We start from the raw sequence: 21,761 nt of genomic DNA on the forward strand, positions 1-21,761 counted from the left end.
AGCACCACAAAAGTAGGAGGGAAACTGATATACAGCAGAAAAAGTGACTTATAAAGTGAAATGCTTAGAAACAAGTATCTGAAATGTTTCCTGAGCTGAATGTTCCCTAAAAATTCTGGAAGCTGCAAATCCTTATGGATAGCAGCCCTCCTGCTTAGCATCAGCTCAGCAGGGATGTGTGGAGGTGAGTCCAGGCATGGGGCAGAGGGGGAAATTCAGAGTAGGATGTTACAGTCTGACACAGCCCCACTGTCTGGGGGCTGAGGGAGACAGCCACAGGAGGATGAGATTCCAGCTGCTGCATCCAGACCCTGGCACTGTTTGATTTTCTGGCAATGGTGGAAGGAGCATCTCCATGGTGGAAGGAACAGGTGCTGGCTTGGAGATCTCCCTTGCGAATACGAGAAAAAAAGAGGCAAGGAAGGAGGTAGGAGATGTTGCAGTAGGCAAGAGTCATTTGTAGGATGGAGGAACCAGACTGTTCCCTCTCTTACTGTTTGGCCTGGGACTTTGGAAGTGTTTGGGAAACAAGTCAAGGGAAAGAAGGTTCCATATGATTTCAGATGGATGCTCCAACTCTCTACTGATCATGTCACAGTTGGACACCACAACCTTAGAGGCTTTCCAACCTAAACAATTCCTTGATTCTATTGGGAAGACACAAAGCACCTTTTCCCACGTGTCAAGGAAAGACTCCTGCATCCATTTGGAAGGAAAGGAACCAAATGACAGCAAGACTGAAGCACTTTCCTGAACTACTCCATGGATCTGGTTCAGAGCAGAACCATGAGCATCTCCATGCTGTAAACACACATGATGGCCCAGAGGAAGCAAGGAGAAAAAAGTAGGAAAGAAACAATAAGGAATTCCCATGGGAAAACCTAAACTAACTTCCAGACTCTATCAATTAATAGCATGGAATAAAGAAATTGAAATTGCATGGGGTTTTTATTATTTATATACATATATATATATATATATATATATATATATATATATATATAATATAATTATAATTAATATATAATATATATAATTATATATAATTATAATTAATATATATATATTTTATATATATATTAATAACTATATCCACTGCCCAAGAGGAGTTGGAGCATTCTCTGGCCTTTCCATCCTCACTGAATAATTTCTTCAAAAATCAGATGTGTTCATATGAAAGGAAAGTGGATGAAATCCATCTATCCTGCTCCAGTCACTCTCCTTCCAAAAGTTCTGGTTTGTATGAGTTCCCCTATCAAACTATCAGGAAAAACATGTTTTCCCTAGGAAAATGGCTTTTTTCCAAACTGTGCAAGTTTCTGTTGCAAACAGGAGCAATATTCCTTAAAGAGTGTGTAGAAATATCTTAAAAAAAAAAAAAAAAAAAAAAAAAAGAGAGAGAGACATTTCCTTGGGAAGAAAAGGAAAAGAAAACCCCCTAAACTATTTTAGAAAATCCGCTTGCTTATTTGTGTTCCTGTGTCTCTGCCATGAACTCTGGTGGAAGAGCCACTCTTACCACATCCAGAACTGCACAAATGAGTAGATCATGAGCAAATCTTTGCCCTCCAAACCCCCAGCTCACTCCTAGAGCCCTGCTGAAGGTTTTCCAAGCCTGGGCAACAATGAGGAATTACCTGTTCTCCATGGATCTCACCTTTGGTGGTTTCACTTTCCCTGACAAGGAAAGAGCCAACTTTGTTCCCAGAAGACAGCAGCAGCCGTTCAGCATCTTTTCTGCTCAGAGTTCTAAAATACCACCTGGGAGACAGAAAAGGCAAAAGCATGGCTTGAAAAGGAAAAACTCTACAAAAAATGGAATTCTTCCCAGTTAGTTCTTTTTTTTTTTTTTAATTAATCATTACACTGTGAAACTGAGGGTTGTTTTTATTAGCAAGTAGCTTTTTATCTACTGGAAAGTGGCAATAATAGACTGTTTTGGGTAGATTAACACCAGATTTGGATCACTTTGGACTTGTTTCACAGCCTGGAAATTCGGATAGTGTGGGGACTAGATGGGATGTGCAGTATCCCACACAAAGAGCCTTTATGTCTCAGCCACATTTCTGTGCCCTGCTAAATATTTGCTGAACTCAGTGATGGTTGGGTCCCTCCAAGAAGAGATTGAAGGCAGGACTGATCATTTAGAGCTGAATGCCATAGAGGAGGATAACTCATGGAAAAAAAATCTCCTCCTGTTTGTATTATAGCAAAATAAACTCTTTGGACTCCAGTCTTTCATTCAATTTTGCTTTCAGGGAGGCTGCATCTGGGCTCATGTGAAAAACAGCTCTGTGGGTCTGGGTGCTGGCACCCAGTTTTCTGTCTTGTTCAATTGTTGGTGTGGCCCCTGGCAGATCCAAGACCTGGATCAGTGCACGCCATCCAGAGATTCCCAGTTTACTTATGGATATTCTCGTGGAAGGTGAAGAGGTTTGAAGCCATTTGTGTGGGTGGACTGGCCCAGTGGGACCAGAAGATGGTCCCTGGCACTGCCACCATAACCTTTCTCCCCAAATCCTTGTTTTCCACAGTGGGCGCAATCAATGGGACAGGAACCTTTGCCCACTTTCCCCAAAACAACCTCATCCTCCCTTTCCACACCAATATGATGATCAAAAACTTGTCCTGAGCTTTTGGGCAGCATTGTTTGGCATGAGGAAAGACCTCCTGCCATCCAGTCCAGCAGTGACATCTTCCTGCCATCAATAAAGCTCCTCCTGGAGCTCGTTGAGATCCAGGGTGCAGCATCCATGCTGACCTCTCAAAAGCTTTCCCACTTACTTTTCCTCTTCCAAACTGTCCACTTGTGCCACGAAGTTGCTGGGGATGTATCCTTTCCTCCCAGTGCTGAGGGACTTTGCCAGCCACCAGTCCCCCTCTCTGCAAAGGGAGCAGAGGAGAAGGTGTGAGTGCCCAGAGGAGGTTTTGTGACAAGCTGAGGCTGTGGGGATGTGGATTGTGGCGTTTGAGCACTGCAGATGGACCAGGACTCCATAATCCCCTCTGCAGTTCCCTCTGGGTTCCCAAGCACCAAAACCAGGTTGGTGGCTGTTGGTGTTTCAGGGACTTGTGGAGGTGACAATCTCTTTCCATGAATGTGGAGCAACCACAGACCCAAATCTTTGCCACACACCTCGAGTGGTCACGGGGTTTATTTTGTCTCCTGAACAATGCATTGGGGTCCTTTCTGCTCCTTCCTTTGTGTTCCAGACACCCCACCTTGCTGTCCCACTGCTGACTGAGCCACCAGCCATGACCCAAAGTCATCCCCATGCAGGGGGTTCTCCACTTCCTTGTCCCACAGGTCCCAGCCCCTGGCATGTGGGTGAGAAATGTCACCTCTGGGGGCCACCTCAAACCTCCAGCAGTCAAGGATGGAGCAGCCCTCCAAGGCCTGGGGGCCCCAAGCTCACCTCTGCCCTGTTATGGACTGGGCCTCTTCTGTAGTGACTTTGAGAAGTTGAAATGAAACCTCACAAATGTCTGGCTCAGTTCTGTCCTTTCCTCTGACTACACCCAACCCACATCCTTTGCAGAAGCAGAATCAGCACAAACACAGGACAGGAGCTGGTTTTTTTGGGGTTTTTTTTGTTTTGTTTTGGTTTTTTTTGTTTTGTTTTTTTGTTGTTGTTGTTATTTATGCTACTTCTGCACCCACAGGCACTGACAGCAAAGAGGGTGCCAGTACCACCCAGGCAGGGACAGTCCCCAGCCCCAGACATTTCTGTGACCCACGGAAATGTCACCCTGCAGAGAGAAGAGGGTACCCACATCCACGCTCTGGAGCACAGCCAAGGCACAGGATCAGCTCTGGTCAGCTGCAAAGTGGTGGCTGACCCCAAGGTTTCCCCTTTCCCAGCCTCCCTGTGCTCATCTTTGAACTTCCTCCTGGGTCACTTACTTGGAGAGGACCTGGAGTTTCTCCCCTTTGACCAGTTCCAGGTCACGGTCACTTGAGGCAGGAAAATCGTACAGTGCAACCACAAACAAGTGATCTGAAAGAAGAATTAACTCCTTTGCATCCAGACTGTTCCTTGAGTGGCTTGATGCACACCTGGGTGTATGGTGGGGCATTTCAGCCCCTAAACATGGGGCTCTGTCATCCTCCCACCCCCAAATCCAACCTTTCCACCAACCCAGCTTTCCTGATCAACACAACCTCTGCTCAGGGATTAACACTGATTCAACAAAGCATTTCCTGTGTATGTATTTTTAAAACACTACAGAACCACCCCCCCAGTCCACAAAACTCAGAGTGTCAACAAAAAAAAGGGGGTTGTGTGGAATTAGAAGGGTTATAAATAACCTGTCAGAGTTCAGCCTGAGTTTTACACAGTGGTAAATGAAAACTGCAACATTTCTCATGGCGGCTGTGGAATTTGACTGAAAATGATGTGGGGTTCTTCAATTGAAAAAAGCATAAAGTCATTGCAGTTTCTGTTGAGGCTGTTTCTAGGATTTAGCTCTCCTTGGGCTCATGGTCTGTGGCCTGTGCTTTGAGCTCATCTGATATCTTGTCATCCCTCCCTCTTGAACACTTTTCCTTGCAGTGAATGAATCACAGAATGGTTTGGGTTGGGAGGGACCTTAAAGCTCATCCAGTGCCACCCTCTGCCACGGACAGGGACACCTTCCACCATCCCAGGTTGCTCCAAGCCCTTTCCAACCTGGCCTTGGACACTTCCAAGGGGCAGCCACAGCTTCTCTGGGCACCCTGTGCCAGGACCTCCCCACCCTCACAAGGAACAATTCCTTCCTCACATCTTACCCAAACCTGAGTTGTGCCAGTTTAAAATGCTGCCCCTTGTGCTGTCACTTTCTGCCCATATAAAAAATCCCTCTCTTTCTCATTTTTATGAGCCCTGTCCACGTGCCAGGATGCTCTGGACCAGCCCAGGCTGATCCTTGTGTGCTGGAGCTGAATCTCTTGGTTTGCAAACCCCAGAGGTGCCGGGGCTGCTCTCGGGGAAGCGCTGCAACCTTTCCCCTGTGCTCTGCACGCTCGGAGCTGCTGAAGCAGAAAAGAGCAGCTATTCTGGGGCAAATCAAAGTTTATAAAAAGAACCAGCACATGCGCAGGATCACAGAAATCAAACCAAAATGCAAGGGTGAAAAAGAAGAAAGAAAGGAGAAGGAGGGAAAGGAGGAGAAGAAGAAGAAGAAGGAGAAGGGCAAAAACAGAATAAAAAAAATTAAGAAAAATAAAAATTTAAAGAGAAACAAAAATTTAAAGAAAAAGAAAAAAAAAGAAAAATTTAAAGGAAAATTGGAAGAAAAACTTAAAGAAAAAAGAAGAAGAAGAAAAAGAAAAAGAAAAATGTAAAGATAAATAAAAATTTAAATAAAAATTTAAATAAAAGTTAAAAGAAAAAGAAAAATTTAAATAAACATTTAAATAAAAAGAAAAAATTAAATAAAAATAAAAAGGAAAAGAAAAAGGAAAAGGAAAAGAAAAAGAAAAATGTAAAGATAAATAAAAATTTAAATAAAAATTTAAATAAAAGTTTAAATAAAAGTTTAAAGAAAAAGAAAAATTTAAATAAAAATTTAAATAAAAATTTAAATAAAAAGAAAAAATTAAATAAAAAGAAAAAGGAAAGAAAAAGAAAAATTTAAAGAAAAATTTTAAGAAAATTTTAAAGAAAAAGAAAAAGAAAAAGAAAAAGAAAAAGAAAAAGAAAAAGAAAAAGAAAAAGAGAATTTTAACTGTGCTGCAGGAAGGCTTCAGCTTGTGCTCAGCCTAATTAATGCGCTGAGACCGATGGACAGCCTATTATTAGCATTTTTCAAAACAGCCTGTCAAGCCACTGTCTTTGGGTGACCTTTTCAAATAATGCCACCAGCAAGAGAGCCAGACTGGCCCTTTGTCACTGCAAGATAACCGTGTCTCTGGGGTGACTTGGGGTTTGTGTCTGTGCAAGGCTGGCTGCTGCTCCGATGGCAATTTGTTAGGGAGGAGAAAGGGTCAGCGTGGGAGGAAAGGCAGCTTTGGAAAGCAGAGCCCTGAGCAGCTCCCTTCAGGCTTTTGAGAAGGAAATCGGAGATCCATGAGAGGTTCCAGCAGAGCCTCTCTCCCAGGATGGGAAAAGGATGATCAGTCAGGAGGGAGAATGCTTTGAAGTCTGAAAATAGCTGGCACGGTTGGGGGCTTCCCCTTGAGGCAGCTCGAATTAGCAATGCACCCAAACTCTGTCTGCCTCCTTGAGAAAGTTGTTATCACACATCTGCTCAGACATGAAAGGGTTTGGGGCATGAGGTGTCCACAACCAGCCTGCCATCCACACACACACACACCCTCCTGGTCCTCTTGAAAGGGAAATAATGCAACGATCACACTTGTGCTCAGAAAAATAGGAGCAAGTGTGTAAATATATCCAAGCCCAGAGTGGCTGTGTACTCCAGAAAATGAAAATGGAGTTTTGATCTCCAAGCGACTGACATAAGTGAAAATAAGTGAAATTAAAGAGAGAATACAGCAAGGACAAAAAGGGTTTGTATGCTGAAAAAATACTTTATCACCTCTTATCCCACAAGAGGCACACTGAAATGAGCCAGAAGAAAAGCTCTCTCTGCCCGAGCTAGCAGGAGTTGCCATCTCATGATGAAAGGGGCTCTTCCTGTCCCTGAGTCCATCACCCCATGAGAAACACGTGGATTACACTGCCTTGGACCAGTTTGATCCACTCAGGCCATGAAAGGCTCGTTGGGGCTGTGAGGAGCTCTCAGATAAAGCTGCCAGCCCCAGGACTTTGATTGGGAGCCAAACACATCCTGGCTCAGAGCTGCTGTCAGCAAACTCTGATACCAGCAGGGTTTGCAGAGGCTCAGTGCCAGTTTGGTGGCTCAATAGGAATGATTCAACCCGTCCTCCCACTGCTGGCTTGTCCTGAATGGAAAGTCTTTGCAACCACCTCATGGCCACAAAGCAGGGCTCAGACTGTGCCAGGGTGTCCCATAGGATCATCCATTGGTTTGGGGCCATTTTGGGATGGTCAGGGTGTGAGTGACAACTTGCAGGACATGTTGGCCAGCTGGGTACACTGAGTTATGGCTTACTGCTACTGGAAATGAGCTCAGCTTTCTGTTTCAGCCTGGCATGGGCTGATTGGAATCACTGAATCCTAAACTGGGAAAAGATCTCTAAAGTCATCCAGTTCAACCATTTAATGCAGCACTGCCAAGGCAACCCCTAAACCATGTCCCCAAGTGCCACATTCCTGTGGCTTTTAAATCCCTCCAGGGATGGTGATTCCATTGCCTGGGCAGCCTGATCTGAAGATTGGTAACACTTTTTGTGAAAATTTCTTTCCTAGTATCCAATTTAACCCTCACCTGGTGCAACTTTAAGCCATCTCCTCTTGTCCTTTCATTTTTTTACCTGGAAGAAGAGCCCAACCCCTACCTGGCTACAATTTGTTTTCAGGGAGTTGTGCAGAGCCAGAAGGTCCCCATGAGCCTCCTTTTCTCCCGGCTGAGTCCCCCAGCTCCCTCAGCCTTCTCTCCTCAGACATGCTCCACATCAATGCAAACATTTTTGGTTAGAAGTTTTTTAATTTCTCACAGAAAATTCAGCCCTTTTTTTCCAGTAGAAACAACCCTTCCTTCTCCCACTTCAGCTCAAACTCACGTTTCTGACAGCATTCCTTTCAAACTCAAATCCACATTCAAGTAACAACAACAAAAACAACCAAGAATTTCGGCTTTAACTTTGAGACGCCACAGAAGACCTCGAGTTCCAGACCATGCTAAACTTCCACACCCTGAAACTCAGTCCTGTTCATATTTTGGTCAGCAAGAAGCAAGTGAAGAGGTGGAAGAAGTGGTGGTTCCTCACCAGAAGAAATGACCTTGCAGGGACTTCGACTCCTCGGGATATTGCAGGTTATTAAAATGCCTGAGGACAAGCACCCAAACCCACCAGCCCTTTCCATCAGTGGGATTTAAATCCAGCTGTGAGCAGCTGGCAGGGCAAGGGCACGGGTTATTCTACCTATTTTTTATGTCTTATCCATCCAATGCAAGCAGACAGCAGCCCTACCATGGGATTCTTAGATTTGGGGCCCACCAGGGGCCAGGACTTTGCAGTGTTTGGGGCTTTGGGGGCTCAGAATTAAAATTTTGACTCCACAGAGACTTAAAACCAGCCTTAAAAACTTTGTGATTGCTCAGGGAATGGTGTTAAAATGAATGGGAGACTCACACCATGGGAAAATCACCCAAAGTGAAAAAAGGATTGGTGATGCCACGTGCACCACACTGAATCCAGAGATCTGCACCCCTTGCCTGCCTTTGTGTTATTTCCATGAGGATAAATAATGTCAGGAGGAATTAGGTTTTTGTTAAAAATAAATAAAGAAATTATTTCTGAGACAGAGGTGTGAAAGCTGGAAAGTGTGAGACAATTTCAACAACTCAGATCAGGAAAAAAAACAACGAAAAATCATTCAAAACTCAAGGAGAGCAAAACCAAAAAACTCACAAAAATTAAAAAAAAAACAGGAAAAGAAAGGGTTGATTTTACATCATGTGCTACACTTCCATAGCCAATAATTTTCCCTGATTGAATTTAAAGTGCTCCCACAGGATTTAATTCATGTCTCTGAATTTAATTTTTTTATATGATGTGAGCCTGGATTTTGTGCTTTCTCTTTCAATTTACTTGAATTGCTGTCACTTAGGAGAAGATCTCTGGTATCTCAAATATCTTGCTTGGTTCTTATCAGCCTGTTTTGCCATACAGGGCACAGTCAGATGTACCATCATTTCAGGAAACTCAGACACTGGCAGAGAAAAATAGGAAGTTTTCCAGACTGTCAGTGTGAATATTCTTCCAGAACTGGAACTGAATCTAATGAACAAAATTAGTTTTGAGAGCTGAAAATGGCTAATATTGTACTTAATCCATTTTTTAGCATCTTTCAACTTCTGCCTTTGGGCATGAAGGAGAAGTAAAATCCGCCTCCTTGATCACAATTTCTGCTCTGACTCTGACCAGAGTGGAAAAAACCTTGTGATAAAAATCCTGTGATAAAAACCCTGTGAAAAAAACTCTGTGATAAAAATTCTGTGACAAACTGTCGGTCCCTGCTCAGCTGGGGAGGTGGGAGAGCATGGCCACTTGGAAACGTGCCATGAAAACAATTCTGCAAAAGAAAACAGTTTCTGGAAAAATGGCATTTCCATGAAAACACACCCCAGATCACGTTGTTGAAGATATTCACCTCCCACAAATTTGATCTCCATAACAAAAGCCAAACTTGAAGGACATTTTGATGTTGCAGGAGTTCCTGTGCTTGGCCCACGGTAGGGACCCTCCATCACCATCCATAAGACCTAAGAAGACCTAACACTGTCATTCCACCCATCCCATTTATCCACCATCCCCCTTTTCTCTTCCCTCACACCATCTCCCCTAATCCTACCCTTTCATCCACATGTAGAACTTTCATGTTTTGCTAACTGCCCTCTTCCAAGCTTCCTCTATTTCACCCCCTCTTCTAACCCCCCTCTTCTAATTATCTCTCCCTCTGTCCTTAATCTGCAGAATTTCTTTGACAAAAACTCACATGAGCTGGTGCTGGAGGCTGGGCAGAGGGAGCTGAGGGCTCCCTGATAAAAGGCAATAATCTCCAAACACCATCTGTGACCCACAGATAATTGCAGAGGTGGATGAAGCCAACAGCCCATCTCCAGGCAGGGGCTCTGTGTACCCTTATTTTATTCTCCTCCCTTTCTTCTTCTTCTCTTTGTAGCCTCTCTGGGCTCTCTGATGCCTGCTATTTCCTCTGAAATTTTCAGCTGGCTGGATAAAGCATCCATGACTTGTCACACTGCAGACAGGGCAGAGAAATCTCACACAGCTCCAGGCTCAGATCTCCCTTTGCTCCAGCAATCATGGAATCACAGGATTGGAAGAGACCTTAAAGATCACCTGGCTTCCAAAGGAGAGGGAGTGCTTTTCCCTCTGGATTTCTTTGATGAGCAAGGGGAGAATTGGCAGCTGCAAGGACTTGGTGATGTAAACTGAGTTTTCTGAACCACTCTGATAAACTCCCTGCCTGGCACGGCTGCAAATACAGAAACCACACGCCTGTGATGCGATGTGATGGCTCGTCCTCAAACCCTGACATTTGGGGACCACCACCCTGCAAAACCCCATGGGGAGGCAAAGAAAACAGAGCCTTACCTTGTGCAGAGGCTTGGTTCAGATGAGGGCTGTTGATAACTTGTCTCCCCTGTGATAGAAATAGAAAGGAAAAAGGAGATATTTATCACTTTGCTGTGTTTCAGGAAGAACTGATTTCAGCTTCACAGACGAGTGGGAGTCTGGTCCAGAGACCACTGCAGCCCCTGTGCCTGGCTGCACAGCTGTGATGGCTTTAGCACATTTTTGCCGTGAGGTGTTCGCAGCTGTCTTCACAGAAAAGCTGCAATAAGCCTTGGCTTCCCTCTGAGTTAAAGCAGAAATCTGCTGCCCCCTCATTTGGAGCCTGCTCCATCCAACCCCTGTCCACTGATGCCAGATTTAGGATCAATGAGGGGTGAGAGATGAATGGTCCAATTGAGAAATGGCAATTGCAGAGTTGTTTGAAGCAGAAAACCAGAGACACTGTCTGCCATAATTGTCCCAAGGATCATGGGTGTATATCCTTTGCTCAAGATTACATTAAAAAAAACAGAGGCAGTGGCTGCAACAGCTAATTAATCAGACAACTGTAGAAATCATAGAATATTCAATGGTCCTTGTGGAGATCCACTCAGGATATTCTATGATCCAATGATTCCATGATTCCTGAGATGGAAGGGGCCCACAAGGATCATTGATCCAGCTCTGGGCCCTGCAGAGAGATCCCAAAAATCCCACCCTGTGCCTTGGAACATTGTCCAAATGCTCCTGGAGCTCTAGCAGCCTGAGGAGATACCCTGGGGACCCTGCTCAGTGCCCAACACCCTCTGGGGAAGAACCTTTTCCCAATATCCAAACTGGGAAAAATTCCCAATTTGGGAATTAGTCCCAAATCCCAACTGGGACTAAATCTCCTCTGACACAGCTCCAGCTGTTCCCTTGGGTCCTGTCACTGGTCACAGGGAGCAGAGATTGCAGCTGCCCCTCCACTGTCCCTCAGGAGGAAATTGCAGACTGTGAAATTAAATAGCAACAAGTTGCTGCAGCTCATCTGGGCACAATTTTAAAATGTTTACTTTGCTCCTGGTTTGGTTTGGCCCTGCTGCTGGAACCGGCAAATTGTCCATAGATCATTCCAAGCGAGCTGGGATGGAACCACCTTGTTTTGGGGGATAACAGTTTGAAACTGGCCTTCACCCACCTCACAGCTCCCATGGTGGGTGTTTGACCACACTGGGTATTTTTATACATGTGCAAAAGTGGTGAAATACAGACAACAGAACTAAAAGCACCTCTTGTTTTCTGCCTGCACCATCCTTTCACCCCAGCTCAGCAGCAGTGTGGGGTGGGAGAGCTGCTCATCTGCTGCCATTTCTCATTTAAGTGGAAGAAATTTGGATTTCCCCTGACATGTGAGAGCTGAGTGCCTGTGGCACAAAATAATGAATGGCAGAAGGTGGCCAGTGATACTGTATTTATACTGATAGTGGCTCCTCTCCAGTGAGCTGGAGAGGATGAAATTTAGGAAAATAACATCTTCTTGGTCAATCTGACATCTGCTGTCATGAAAACCGGACTGAATAGCCGTGGGAGAACTCAGAAATGAAAGTAAAGGAGTGAAAAACATCTCCAGCTGTCATAAAAAGCAATGATTTGCAATTCCTCCCCTCTCCCAGGGCTCAAGATGGTCTTCACATGAGAGCTGCACCTCGAGTTTTTCTTGTGCTGGCCGCAGTGCTGGCAGGGGCAAGGAAAGACAAAACAACTTCACCTCCTTTGGACAGCAGTAGAGGTGAAGTGACTTACAAAGTTTAAACAAGTTTGTCATTTGAGGTCTCCTAAATCCTTCCCCAGTTCCTTCCTGTTCTGTGTCCATGCCAGCAGAGGCTGAGGGAATGCAAAGGGAGCAGCAGGTGCCCAGGATTTCTGATTTTCAGCTCAGCCCAACACAGACTGGCTGCAGACCCTCTTCACTGAACCCGCTGAGGACTCACAGTGGTGAAGTTTCCACTGTGGTTTGCAGCTCTGAATCTTAGCCTGAATCTGACCCATCTTGCAAGTCAGCAATATCAGCTTGGGTTTCAAAGTGCTGATGAGAAGATATTTCAATACACACTATTTTAGGGGTTTGAAATATACAGAGGTTCCTCGGAGCCCTTCCCACCCCTCTCCAAAAGGGATCAGCTGGGAGGACCAGGTTTCCCAGAGAAGCTGTGGCTGCCCCTGGATCCCTGGAAATGTCCAAGGCCAGGTTGGACAGGGCTTGGAGCAACCTGGGATAAAGGAAGGTGACCCTGCCCATTTTAGGGGGTGGAACTGGATGGGCTTTCAGGTTCTTTCCAACACAAATAATTCTGTGATTATATGATTCTAAATATTGCCTGCATCACCCCAGATACCAACTGAGCTGTGGAGGGATCCCAAAAGGACACAAAACTGCAGGCTTACCTTGGGTGGGGCAGGAGGAGGTTTGCCCTTGGTTTTTGGGTTGCCTCCAGAAGTGTGTTTCTCATTGGGCATCAGCTGATTTTTGCTGCCAAACAACCCCATTCTGGAAGGAAGAGCAGAAATTGTCTTTAATGAGACAGCTTTTGGGGAAAGGTGCAGGCACTGAGGCACAAAGTCTTTCCATTCATTTAGAACAAGCTGGAGAGGATCAGAATGCAGGACGATGGGACAGTGAAGAGAGGAGTCGAAAACCATCCTGTCTACAGCCCTCTGCTGCCTTGGACCTTGTGCACCCCATGGTTTCTGTTCCCACATGACTCTGGTGTTTCACACTTTGCATAAGAGGTTCAAACAGACACTACAAGTCACCAGAAACACAAGAAAAAGAGGCTCAAGTGACTGCTTCGGACATGTCCCCTCTCCAACTCAGAGATTTCCATCTGATATCGAACACCCAGAGCTGGGTGATGCCAGAGGGATGAAGATGGATTTATCAACAGCCCTGTGCTGAGCTGTTCAGCTGCACCAGGGCCTCAGGAGAGTCACAGGGTCCCTGGCCTGAGAAGGAGTCACCTCAGGAAGCTCAGGGCTTTCTGCAGCTCCTGTCCCTCCCACGCAGCAGGGCCAGCGCGCGGATGTGGCCGCGCCATGCACGGAACCAGGCCCGCTGCTCCTCACGTTTCAGCAGCTCAGGCTCACACTTGGGCTGTCCAGGAAGCCACAGGACCTCTCTGGCCCTTTGGAATAGTGCAAGAAGTTCAAGGAATGTGGTGCAGCTTGCATCCATCCTGCCTGTAAAGACAAGCTGAGGGCTCGTCTCATCCATCTGCAGCACTCTGGTACTTTTTGATGTGCTCTGGGTCCTCACAAGGTGTGGCTCTTCCAGAAATCATGGATTAGGTTTCCCTACACCCTACGGATGTCTCAGACCTCCTGGACACCCCAAGGATCATTAGACACAAATGAATCAAACCCTTTCCATGGATCATCATCTGGTCTGCATTAAGGTTTCCAAACATGGGCTTGAGGACTGTTTGACTTTCATCCTAGAAATGTAATTTCAGCTCCAGTCTGGAATTCAAGGATAATAATGGGTCTGGGTAGCCAAAATGGCCAAACTCTTCTTGGAGCCTCAAAAATGAAGGAGCAGATGAAGCCAGCATTGCTGAAGTACAACATCCAGTGCCAAAGTCTGCCCCACTCCTGCTTTGAACCAAAGGCTTTGGAAGGTGTGGGCTACATGCCCAAAACCCCCCAAAAATTAAACCCTGAATACTCTTAGCTGTGCAGAGACACAGTGACTCCTATTTCTGCCAAAATATCTCAAGATCTGCAGTGATCATGCAAGATCAGGGACCACAGGTCCAGGGACACCCCCAAATGTCAGTCTGGCACTGTTTTTTGATAGTCAGATTCCAACCAGTGTGTTCAGAAAAGCTCCCAGTCAGCCAGACTCACAGGGAAAAATAGTCCAGTAAAAGCAACTTTTTTCTTTTGCTTTCTAGCACAGATCTAATATTTCAAAATCTGGGACTCTAAAATGAGGTTTCTAATGGAACCACCACAATATTTTAATTTTTAAATGTCTTCTCCCTTCTGCTTTGTTTTTTATTATTACTGATAAGGTGTGCAAAATAGAAGGAATTGGTGAAATATTTCAGGATAGCCTGATAAACACTTCCCCCCTCCATCCAAAAGTTTTCATCTCTGAGATTTCCTTTGACCTGGGTTTACAGATGGCCCATCCATCTGTCCCCAGGCCTCAGCTCCGCTCCAGGCACTGACAGCACAGTTGGAGGGAGAGTTTCACCTATTAAATCAACCAGAGCAGTTCCTGCAGCAATTTTATTTTCATTTGGCAGCCTCCAGGTTGTACCCAGAGCTTTGCTCTGCTTAGCAGATCTGGTGGTGCAATGGCACATGATTTATTAGGGGAACTTTTCCTGCTTTTCCACTCTCAACTTTGTGCCAGGATTTCAGATTCTGGATCATGGGGGTTTTCTGCCACGAGAGTGGCTGGAATTTTCTTTTTTTTTCCATTTTTTTTTCTTCCAGCATCAGGAAAGAGCAAAGTATCATTTAAAGTCAAGGCTGGACGATGGATAAGTTTCAGCTACCACTCATTACCAACTGTGAAAGACAGAAAATCCACCTACATATTTGGCATTGATTTGTTGTCCTTGTTATGGTCTCCCTGGAAAATCCTGGGGTCTCTGATATACTCTGCTCCCAAATGAGAGATAATTCATGCAACTGCCATATATTTTTTGGCAGATTTAGGGAATGTGAGATGCAGCACGAGTCAGCAATTCGCTTTGACTGCCAGTTGTGTCACAATGATGATCTTATGGGAGGACTGACAGACCATCTACAGGATCATGGATGCTGCTTTTGGGGTTTTCAGTTGCTCTCAATGTGTGATGGCAACGAAAGATATTTTGGCCATCAAATATATCCTCCCACACACATCCTCCCTCTCCCCTTCCGCTCTGTGTCAGGCAATGTGATTTGTCCAATCATAGGAACACCAAGTGCTCACAAAATTAATGGAATACATAACAAATTATTATTATTATTATTATTATTATTATTATTATTATTATTATTATTAATAATAATAATAATAATAATATATGTTTGCAATTATTTGGGGGCCTGAAAAAGGGTATAAAATACTGTTGGAGATTGGACCCTCTGGACCAACTGATCTTCCAAGAGGGAAGGCAGCTTCTGGATGGGTCTTCACCCTGGCAGGGACACCTGCAGCACATCCAGCCCAAAGATGGGGAACTTTTGGGTGAGTGAGTAAAAGCTCTCAGTTCTGGTCAAATACAGAGATAAATTCTGAAGTAGCTCCATAGGTGCTTTGCAATTGTGAATTCTGCAGGGCCAAAGACTGAAAATCTGTACATTTCTAGCTGAGCTTGCTTAGACTGTGATGCTTTAGTCACAGGCTGTTGGCCAAATCTGAGACTAAGTGGAGTGAGCCACAGTTAGATTTCTTTGAGCAGTTTAGAAAGTGAGGAGGTTTCATGGTTCAACAGGAGAAACTACCTGGTGACACCATAACCACTGCAGGAGATGATGGAGCTACTATTTAGATATCCATTTGCAATATTTGTTGTATTATTTATAAATCTAATCATAAACATCCACACCAGTCTTGTGTGCTACTTCTCCCCCTGGGCCAAGAATCTTCTTTTTACTACTCTGGTACCCAGTGGTGGCACTGATGGGGCAGAACGGGAAAGGCCTGGAGGAACATCAACCTCAGCAAGTCCAGCCAGGGGCTTGGGGCCATCCCAGCTCCTCTGGCAGGGTTTGAGAGGAGTGGGGACCACCTGTGCACCCCATGGGGACATTGCAGCCCGTTCTGCACCCTGCTGAGAATGGAAACACCTCTCTGCAGCCTTGCACAGGCTCAGCTCTGTCCCCACGCACGTGTTGGAGACACAGCCGTGCAAAAGCAGCTCAGAGAGGGGAACAGCACAGCCCACCTCGAGTCAAGCCTCCCACAAAGGTCACTCTCTCCCACCCACACACAGAAGGGGTTTGAACAGCTCTGGGCATTCAACAGTCCTTACAAAATCCACCAGTCCCACTCTCCCAGTTGCCCCCAACACATTTGGCAGCCAACGCCACCATCCTTTGGGCCAGCAGGCGTTTTACAAAACCCAAAATAGTCCCAAAATGTGTTTTACAAAACCCAAAATAGCAGGCAAATATTGCTGGATACAGCGAGCTGCTGGTTCCCATTTCACAGCTGGTGGAACCTTGGATTGGTAAAAAGTAATTTTATTTTCAAAAATAAAAGCGGCTGAGTTGAGTGAGTGTCATGACAATGTGTTTCACTTCTGATTAATGCTTTTAGAAATTATCTTCACAAGAAAAAACAAATGAGAAAAGCTACTTAGAGTAGTTGTCCAACCCTGTTTTTACTTTTTTTTCCAGTGGAAAGGAGTGCTGGGGAGGGCACAATAACTAAGAAAATCATAGAAATTTCCTTTTGTGAATTTATAGTGTTTCTCATCTAAAAATGTGGGTTTTATTTAATAACTATGAGCGGGGAAACTTTTTTTCTTCAAGCTTCCAAAACAAGTTCTTTTTAAAGTGACCAAAATTCAAAGCGGAACAAGCAGAATAAAAAGTTTTAAGGCAACACAAAGTTTTTTCCATATCGCTCTTCATCAGGGAATGGAGTGATAAGACAAGGAGTAATTTAAACTGAAGGAGGGGAAATTTAGGTCTGATATATGGAAGAAATTCTTCCCTGTGAGAGTGGGCAGGCCCTGGCTCAGGGTACCCAGAGAAGCTGTGGCTGCCCCTGGAACTCTGGAAGTGTCCAAGGCTGGGCTGGATGGGGCTTGGAGCACCCTGGGATAGTGGAAGGTGTCTCTGCCCATGGCAAGGGGAGGAATGGGATGGTCTTTAAGGTCCCTTCCCACCCAAACCATTCCGGGATTTTATGATTCTATATGCACAAAAACATTTAGCAAAAAACAGCTTCAGAAACAGAACGATGGAATTCTTGGGGCGGGCCTGTGCAGGTCCAGGAGCTGGACTCGATGATCCTTATGGGCCCCTTACAACTCAGGATATTCTACAATTTTAGGAGTCCAGCTTAGCTGCTGCTAGGTCATGAGTAAAGAATATTAGATGTTCCTGGAAGAGCCAAGCTGAAGAAGCCATTAGACACCAGGACAATGAGCTCTGTGGTGCAGCCAGCCCTGAATTTGTGGGACAGACATGCAGGTCACAGGAGCACTGGGTGTATGAGCAGAACCTCTAAAACTGGGGTTCAAACTGGGTGAATGATAGAATGCAATTTTAGCAGCCTTCACAGAGATAGCTGAGGTGGCATTTTGGCTACGGAGAGGTGGGTGCAGGTTCAAGTGTTTCTGCAGGAATGAGTCAAAGGGAGCTCTTTGAAGATCATGGAATCACAGAATATCCTAAGTTGGAAGGAAGCCACAAGGATCATTGAGCCAGCTCCCGGCCCTACCCAAGACATCCCAACAATCCCACCTTGTGCATCCCTGAGAGCATTGTCCAAACACTCCTGGAGCTCTGGCAGCCTTGGCCATTCCCTGGGGAGCTGTTCCAGTGCCTGACCACCCTCTGAGGGAAGAAATTTCCTTAATATCCAACCCAAACCCCCCTGGACCCACCTTCACACCATTGCCTCAGGTTCTGTCATTTCAAAGCTTTGCCCATCTCATTTTACAGTGAGCGGCCCCGCACCACCTACTGCCATTTGCTGCTTTGCTCTACCAGGGCAAAAGAGATCTAAAGTAAGTTCTGATGAGAATCCAGCACCTTCTGCAAGAGGGATGTGGGGGACACTGACAGGCAGCCTTGGGATTGCATGGGCGGGTATAGGAAAGGAAACAAGACCAAATTGAGCAGAAAAGCAGAAGTCTTGGCTCACCATTTGCCTCAACCCCATGAAACTGCCATGGAAAAAGAGGTTAATACCCAAGTAAGCCAATAGAGTTTCACTCTGAGGGCAGCTCCAAAAAAAAACCCCTAAGCCTACTGAAATCACAAAATGAGCCCCCTTTCCATCCAAATTCTGTGGTGGGCGCAACAAAGTGTTTTAACAGTTCAGCTAGATCAGATATGTTAATTAATTTTAAAACTTACGAACGTCTATTTTTTAAAGAACACATTTTAAAAAGGAAATGGCTTCAAAAAACCCTAAAAAAATTACTTTGAAAATGCAGATCTAGCCTATTATGAAGGGTTTTAAATGCTGGATTTCTCTTTGCAAGTCCTCCCCTCTCCTGAAAGAATTGCTGAAATCAATTCACTTCAGATGCAATAATTTAAGTATTCCAGATTTGCATTTTTGCATCAGCGAGGAGTGAAAAAGTTCAGTAAAAAAATTTTTCCTCCAGTTCTCAGCACATCACAGATGTATTCAATTCTCTTTCCCTTCAATAAAATAGCTCTTCAGAACATTTCCTGACCTGGCACCCTCAGATTGCTTTGCAAGACATAAAATTGAAGAATTACTGAAGATCTTGATGGATCAGCTCCTTAAATAAGAAGGAAGATTTGCTACTGAAGCAGTTTTTGCCATGACCATTTTCTGCTTCTGCTGGGTTTCAGTCAAGTCCTTTTTAGCTCATATTTTGAAATAATTTGCAGCTTCATTGCTAAGAGAAGGTAAGAAGACAACTCTGAACCAACGTGCTGTGCTATAAAGAGCACTGAAACCATGAGCAAGGTCTTTCTCAGAGGCAGAAGGTGGAGGCTACAGCCATCCTCTGTGGTGTGGTGGCCAAAATCTGGCTGCCCCATCTCTGGAAGTGTTCAAGGCCAGGGTGGATGGGTCTTGGAGCAGCCTGGGGTAGTGGAAGGTGTCCCTTCCCATGGCTTTAAGGTCCTTCCCAATTCAAACAAAGCCATTCTGTGATTCCATGATTCCAGCACTGCAGGAAGTCCCCATGAAGAGCTGGAGAGCCCAGAGCAAGAAGCTTCCTGGTTCTTGCTGGGGAGTGAAGCAGATGTGGGGTTTCCATGTTGCATCCTCACTGGAGAACTGGGAATATCCTATTGACAGTATTCAGACCCCATTCCAGTCCTGATCTTTGATGGATACCTGATTTTATTTGTGCAATGAGGACTCTGTCAAACACTCTGGTCCATGCCAAAGGTCCTTGAAGGGAAGGTGAAGAACCCCCAGGAGCAGCCAGGCTCTCCCGCTGAGGTGAGGTGCTGATGCTGGGGCTGAGCCATCATAAAACCTTCTCACACACCCAAAGAACCCCAAAGCAGCTGCAGCTGCCTCCTTCTCTTGGCCCCATCCTCCTCCTTCCCCATTCCAGTGCATCCCATCTCCCTGGCTTGAATTCTGTCCAGGCCCCAGACTTGAGCACAGCCAGTGTGGCCAAATTGCCTTGGAAATATCTGTTCCCTAGCAGCCCAGGGCAGATGAACAAATCCAGGATCTTTGTGGTCCTGTGATTTATCCCTAAGTGAGGGGTACACATTTCAGGAAAGAGACTGGAGCCCACTGGCTTATTTTAAGATCTCCTGCCACAATCCAAGCCAGCTTTCCATTTCTATTACAATTTATATCTGCACAAAATCTACCATTTTTCTTAGGCCGTGATTTGCAGGTGAGCCTGGCCCAAGCAAGCGAAACAAGCAGAAAATCCATCTATTCCAGGCCTTTCTGAAGAGCTGGGACAATCTCTGGGAGAAGGCTATGTGAGGCTGGGGGGCTGTGGGAGAGCACAGATTTCCAGAACCTTGAGCTTAAGCAGATGCAGAAAGTCTTTTGACAGGGAATTAAAAAAAATAAAGAGAAGAAGATAATAAAAGCTTCTTGCTCATTCCAGAAGAAGAAAACAGCCTCCTGTTGCCAGAGTGGTCATTCCCTAATCAAAACATCTGTCTGGAGGAAAAATGGCTGCTTACATTGAGCTTTGCATCCCGCTGGAGGCCGACGGATGCTCGGCTGTGCTGCAGGAGGCTGTGGGCCAGGAAACAGAGCCAGGGATCAGGGTCTTGGAGAGGGGAAAAGCAGGAGGGCAGACTGCTTATCCCACCTCCCTTCGTGCTTCCCTCATGAGCTCAGCCCAGGCAGCGAGGTGGGATTCTGCTGGGAATGTCTCTGCAGGACTTGGGGGCAGTGGGAGTGGGAAAGGAGTAGGATGGGTCCAGGAGGATGAGGCACTTCCCTCTGGGTACCTGCAGCCACTCTGGGGTTCTTCAGGAGGGACAGGTTTAATGACAAAACTGCACTGCCCAACAGGACTTCCTGCAGAGCCTGGAATTCCAATCCAAATTTCAACTCGAACCTCCCTCTGCCCAATGTTGGTGTTGGCCAAATTGTGGATGGGTCCTGGGTGAGCAGGGGCACAGCAGGGAGAAATCCCCTCTGCAGGCCACCCCTATCTGACATCCAAACCCTATGGAAGCGGGCACAGGCCATGGTCCCTTGGCCAGAATCCCTGATGCTCCATTCCACAGCACTTGGAGGACACATCACAGGAATCTGGAGGGATGTAGGGAGGTCCTGGTCCTCCCAGCCCAGAGAACATGAGGAGATGGATGGGCTCTACATCTTTGTATTAGACCACCAAAACTTCTGCCCTGGGAAAGGCCCTTCCTGGAGGCCCTACATCCCAGAGGATGACTTTTCCTAGGAAGAAGAAAACATTTTATAGGACAGGAGGAGAAATGAACCTGGTGGCAGGCTGGAGCTCAGGAATTCAGTTCCTTGGATTGAGTCTCAGAGGGAATGAGGCTCCCTCCCACCACACTCAGGAGAGGCAAAGGGCTATAGGGAGGGAGGTTCACCTCCATCATGAGATGAATATCTCCAATTCCCCACCTGAACACCTCCAGCTGCGTGTCAGGAATAGCAATGGAATGCCAGAGCAGTTCCCTACTCATCACAGCTGTGTCCAGCTCCTGTCAGCCTTCCCCACACATAAATCCTCTCTTCCCTTCCAGTCCCCGGGAGAATGTGGGGGATGGGAGTGCCAGGATGTGCACACCTGGCACTTCTTTGTCCTCCCCTCTTTTGCAGCAGACAGAGGGAACAACATCCCTGCAAACCATCCCTCGGCGCCGGATCCAGCAGGAGCTGGGAAGTGCCTCCATCATGTCTTTAACCCACAGATTGTGGGGAGAAAAAATAGGACAAGGAGGGATGGGAGGGTGGATGAAGACAGAGAAAAACCCTCAGGGGAAGGTGGATGGGGGTGGGATGTTCCTGACTTGCCTGCTTCCCACGCTGCTGCTCCTGGGGACACGATCCGAGGACGCGCGAGCCGCTGGCCGGACCCATGACAGATGCTCCATGGGGCTGAAGGCCCTTCCCAAATTTTTCTTTCAGAGGCCTCAGGCTTCCACCACATCCACACCATCCATGAGACCAACAGCTTTACACCCCCGGACCGCAGGAGCAGCCTGGTTTTTTGCAAATGCTTTTAATGGGATTTCTTTTTTTAATCAGGTCTTTGTGTCAGAACTGACTCTTTTCTCCCCCCCTAAGGATTCTTTGCTCTATTTTGCTTATAAAAATGATCACCTGGGAGGGGGTGGGAGTTGCACTTCCCAGGCAACCTGGCCAATGAAAATAACAATGAGGAAGGCGAGAAACACAAAGCGAATCCAGACACAAACCCCAGCAAATGCCACAGGCTATTAACAGCTGTCGTTAAAAGCA

General features: G+C 46.0%; 1 protein-coding gene across 2 annotated transcripts in view; it reads right to left on the bottom strand.

The window, feature by feature from the left end:
* Window positions 1–21,462, bottom strand: part of BLK (BLK proto-oncogene, Src family tyrosine kinase) — a 36,961-nt gene extending 15,499 nt beyond the window's left edge. The window contains exons 1-6 of one of the 2 annotated variants that reach the window (XM_071447656.1): window positions 21,315–21,462; window positions 12,578–12,680; window positions 10,190–10,238; window positions 3,905–3,998; window positions 2,785–2,883; window positions 1,658–1,761 (exon numbers count right to left, since the gene is read on the bottom strand). In XM_071447656.1, the coding sequence (XP_071303757.1) occupies window positions 1,658–1,761; window positions 2,785–2,883; window positions 3,905–3,998; window positions 10,190–10,238; window positions 12,578–12,680; window positions 21,315–21,394 (529 nt within the window). In that variant the 5' untranslated portion in view covers window positions 21,395–21,462. Of the gene's footprint in view, window positions 1–1,657; window positions 1,762–2,784; window positions 2,884–3,904; window positions 3,999–10,189; window positions 10,239–12,577; window positions 12,681–21,314 lie in introns of those variants that run through there. The other variant, XM_071447646.1, reaches the window with a different exon arrangement.
* Window positions 21,463–21,761: the final 299 nt, after the last annotated feature.

Source organism: Agelaius tricolor, unplaced genomic scaffold, assembly GCF_023055355.1.
Source record: "Agelaius tricolor isolate 1412-34295 unplaced genomic scaffold, bAgeTri1.0.p SCAF_1, whole genome shotgun sequence".
Taxonomy (NCBI): domain Eukaryota; kingdom Metazoa; phylum Chordata; class Aves; order Passeriformes; family Icteridae; genus Agelaius; species Agelaius tricolor.